At 52.5% G+C, this 3,829-nt stretch overlaps 1 protein-coding gene across 1 annotated transcript; it reads left to right on the plus strand.

Annotated features, from left to right (window-relative positions):
- Positions 1-994: 994 nt before the first annotated feature.
- Positions 995-3,533, plus strand: DKK1 (dickkopf WNT signaling pathway inhibitor 1). The gene is made up of 4 exons (XM_040976053.1): positions 995-1,240; positions 1,430-1,592; positions 2,606-2,749; positions 2,869-3,533. The coding sequence occupies exons 1-4, from the start codon at positions 995-997 to the stop codon at positions 3,120-3,122; spliced, it is 807 nt and encodes a 268-aa protein (XP_040831987.1). The 3' UTR covers positions 3,123-3,533.
- Positions 3,534-3,829: the final 296 nt, after the last annotated feature.

The raw sequence follows: 3,829 nt of genomic DNA on the forward strand, positions 1-3,829 counted from the left end.
TTTCCCTCTCCCCCACCACACCACTCCTGATCTAATTTCCAAACTCCAGTCTCTCGCCTCCCTGTCTAAACTTTCCATCAAAAGAGAATTAGTTCTTCTTCCTTCTTTACTCTCGTTTGATGTGCAAATTCCCTTCTCTTGACACATTTTTCTTGCTGTGGCCGGACAAGGACAGCCGGTGTGTGTGTGTGTGTGTGTGTGTGTGTGTGTGTGTGTGTGTGTGTGTGTGTGTGTGTGTGTGAGAGAGAGAGAGAGAGAGAGAGAGAGAGAGAGAGAGAGAGAGACGAGGGAGCCGGAGGACAGGGGGTGTTGCACTTGAACAAACTTAAAATCCCGAAACTCAAATCTACAAAAGCGGTTGGTTCAATGTACACACTCCCAGCGGCCACCTGGTAGACCTCTGGCAGAGACGATTCGCTGGAGCCTTTGCGTTTAGCACTGAGCAGACCGGCGTGCGGGATAAGCTGAGGTTCCGCAGCCAGTGCCAAGGCCCCGGGCTGCAGCGTGTATCAGGTCAGGACCGACCCGGCGCACGAGCAGCCCCGGGCGCAGAGGGTCTCCCGCCTCTGGCTCCAACGCTCTCCGCGTACCCAGTGCACCCAGGGAGAGCTGCAGCCGGGTAGAGGAGGTGCGGGGGCGGGGGGGGGGGCGCGCAGCAAGGCTGGGGCGGGGTGAAGAGTGTCAACGGCTCCACTTCTTGTACACAAACACACCTCCTTCCAGCCCCTCCCAGCGCTTTGAAATCCCATCCCGGCTTTGTTGTCTTGCCCCCGAGGGGCCGGAATGCTCCGGGCCGGCGGTATAAAGGCAGCCGCGGTGGCGGCGGCGGCTCAGTGCTGCATGCGCCAGGCAGTCTGGACGCTGGGATCGCCTCGGGCTCCCGGGATCCCGACCCTGCAACCCGGCCAGCACGGTTTCGGTAGCGAACAGGCTTGCAAAGCGGACCTTGCTCCCCCTCTGTTTCTCCTTCTTGCTCCCACCGAGTCCTTCCGAGATGACGGCTCTGGGCGCCGCGGGAGCCACTCGGGTCTTGGTCGTCCTGGTAGCGGCGGCTCTCAGCAGCCACCCACTGCTCGGAGTCAGAGCCACCTTGAACTCGGTTCTGGTCAACTCCAACGCCATCAAGAATCTGCCCCCGCCACTGAGCGGCGCTGCCGGGCACCCGGGCTCCGCCGTCAGCGCGGCGCCGGGGATCCTGTACGAGGGCGCAAACAAGTACCTGACCCTTGACAACTACCAGGTGAGCAGGGGGCGAGGGAGTCTCGAGGGGTGTGTGTGATGCAGGGTGCCTGGGGACACGCTGCGTCCCGGGAGAGGCGCGCGCTGCAGCAGGCTTTGGAGAGGTTGGTTGGCTCAGACACGGGGACGCGCGTTCGGGTCCCAGGTGGGTGCGCGGGCTCCTCACTGTCTCCCCGCCCGCTTCCCGCAGCCGTACCCGTGCGCAGAGGACGAGGAGTGCGGCACCGAGGAGTACTGCGCCAGTCCCAGCCGTGGAGGCGGCGCCGGCGTGCAAATCTGTCTCGCCTGCCGGAAGCGCCGCAAACGCTGCATGCGCCACGCGATGTGCTGCCCCGGGAATTACTGCAAGAACGGTGAGTCCCGCAGCGACTCCTTCTCGGCCTGCAGCCGGCCGGCCAAGAGAACCGTTTTCCCGCGGCGCTGCGGCGACACCTGCCACCCCTGCAGAGTTCTCTTGAAACCGCTGCTTTAAGGAGCAGCGAGAAGGCTGGAGGCCCCCCGGCGTCTCCCGTGCACCTCAGTCACTGGACGCGTTGGCTGGCCTCCGAGTCGGCAGTGTCTAAAGGAGAGCTTTAGGGGCCAGGTGGGACGGAAGCTTAACAAGGACAGTGGAGTCCCAAAGACAGATCGACCCAGGGGACGCACTGCCTGGAGCTATCTTGGTTCCTTTTTTTCTGAGAGTGACTCTCTGCAGCTTTGGTCGCCAGCCAAAAAACCGGATGTCTAATCTGCGCTGGCCATTTGTAAGGCAGATCTTGATACCTTTTGCCCACATCATTCCTTCCACGTTCGCGACCTTGACATACGTGCTCCGCTTCCCCACTCCATACCCCCATCTACCAAACGTTTAAAATCTCAGCGAGCTAGACCTAGTATCTCCCAGAGGTCTCTAGACTTAACTCGGGGTGGTGACCCTACGTAGGACCCGGCGGTAATATAGGTTTTTACGCAGTGAAGTCCCTGGTGGGACTTGCGTCTTACAGGCCAGCTGACATTGCCATTGCTAAGTTAGTCTGGCAGGACCCAGAGCGCACCAGGTTCTAGCAGACATTTTTAAGCGACAATTTTATTAGCCCAAAGGTAATGTTAAAATGGGTAGAAATCTAACCTGTCCCACCCCAGCTTGTGAAAAAGTATGTAAAATGGGACTGTTACATGGGGGGTCTACAGTGCAAGTGTTGGTACTTCAGTCCGTGGGCCAGGTTTGTTTTTTTGTTTTTGTTTTTGTTTTTTTTGTATGAACACCAGGAGGAAAATTTGGATTGTGATTAAAATAAGATCACTGTAGTTGCAAGTTAATGCCATTATAACAGACTGTCTGAAGCATTACCACCTGTAAGTTAATCAGTGTTACTTACCCTCTCAGGAATATGCATGCCTACTGACCATCATCATTTTCAACGAGGGGAAATTGAGGAAACTGTCATTGAAAGTTTTGGTAATGATCACAGCACCTTGGATGGGTACCCCCGAAGGACCACACTGTCCTCAAAAATGTATCACGCAAAAGGTAAGTTCAAAGACTCACTCTCGGTCAGCACATGCAAGTTGCTTTCTGATATTATCTGTCTGAAGTGATGATGGCTTAGCAGTTGACATGTTCCTTTGCTATTGTTTCCTGTGCACCAGGGCAGGAAGGTTCTGTCTGTCTCCGCTCTTCAGACTGCGCCACAGGCTTGTGTTGCGCCAGGCACTTCTGGTCCAAGATCTGTAAGCCGGTCCTCAAAGAAGGCCAGGTGTGCACGAAGCACAGGCGGAAAGGCTCGCATGGGCTCGAGATATTCCAGCGCTGTTACTGCGGAGAAGGACTGTCCTGCCGGATGCAGAGCGATCACCATCAAGCCAGTAATTCTTCGCGGCTTCACACCTGTCAGAGACACTAAAGCAGCTGTGGCCATGCTGGGGACTTTTTTTTTAATATATATAATATATACTATGAAAACCTTCTATGACGTTTGTCAGCTCAATCCTAAGGATATACAGATTCTGTGATTACCGTTGAGCATTCCAATAATACCTTCTGAAAATCTGGAGTGTAGGAGCTTTGTTTCTTTACGGAACTCCCCTGTGATTGCAGTAAATTACTGTGTTGTAAATTCTGCATGTGGCACTTACCTGTAAATGAAAGGAAACTTAATTATTTTTCTAAAGGTGCTACATTGTCAGTTGTTCCTCTTCTTGTGTAAATTTTTTGTAACATTGTTATCTTGACTCTGATAAATATTCTATATTGAATTGAAATAAATAATTTCAGTTTGTAGTTCCACTTCCTGAATGTACAACCCTTTTGCCTTTTGATTATAGAGTTTAGAATGCAAGGAGCTCTTGGTAGAACTGCTAGGTGCCTAAAGTTTATCATGAAATTGCTAGCTTGTTTTCCTGAAATGTACTATATTCATGCTTAGATTTTATTTCTTTCTAAGCTGTGAGAGTTTTGAAATAAAATTTAACATTTATATACTGGAATGTTATAAGCATAGATAATTGTTGGGATTGTGGTCATAGATGGGTGTGTGTGTGTGTGTGTGTCATATTGAAAACCGATCAGAGCAAAGATTGTGGAAAGGTAAGACAATATCAATCAAATCTA

This window comes from Ochotona curzoniae, unplaced genomic scaffold (assembly GCF_017591425.1).
Source record: "Ochotona curzoniae isolate NIBS_2020 unplaced genomic scaffold, NIBS_Ocur_1.0 contig_2692, whole genome shotgun sequence".
Lineage (NCBI taxonomy): Eukaryota > Metazoa > Chordata > Mammalia > Lagomorpha > Ochotonidae > Ochotona > Ochotona curzoniae.

Excerpts from the sequence above, each read along its gene's own strand:
- DKK1 (XM_040976053.1), top strand. The coding sequence starts at position 995 with ATGACGGCTCTGGGCGCCGCGGGAGCCACTCGGGTCTTGGTCGTCCTG. Across the intron at positions 1,593-2,605 it reads CGGGAATTACTGCAAGAACG|GAATATGCATGCCTACTGAC; the intron begins GTGAGTCCCGCA and ends TTACCCTCTCAG. Across the intron at positions 2,750-2,868 it reads AAAAATGTATCACGCAAAAG|GGCAGGAAGGTTCTGTCTGT; the intron begins GTAAGTTCAAAG and ends CCTGTGCACCAG.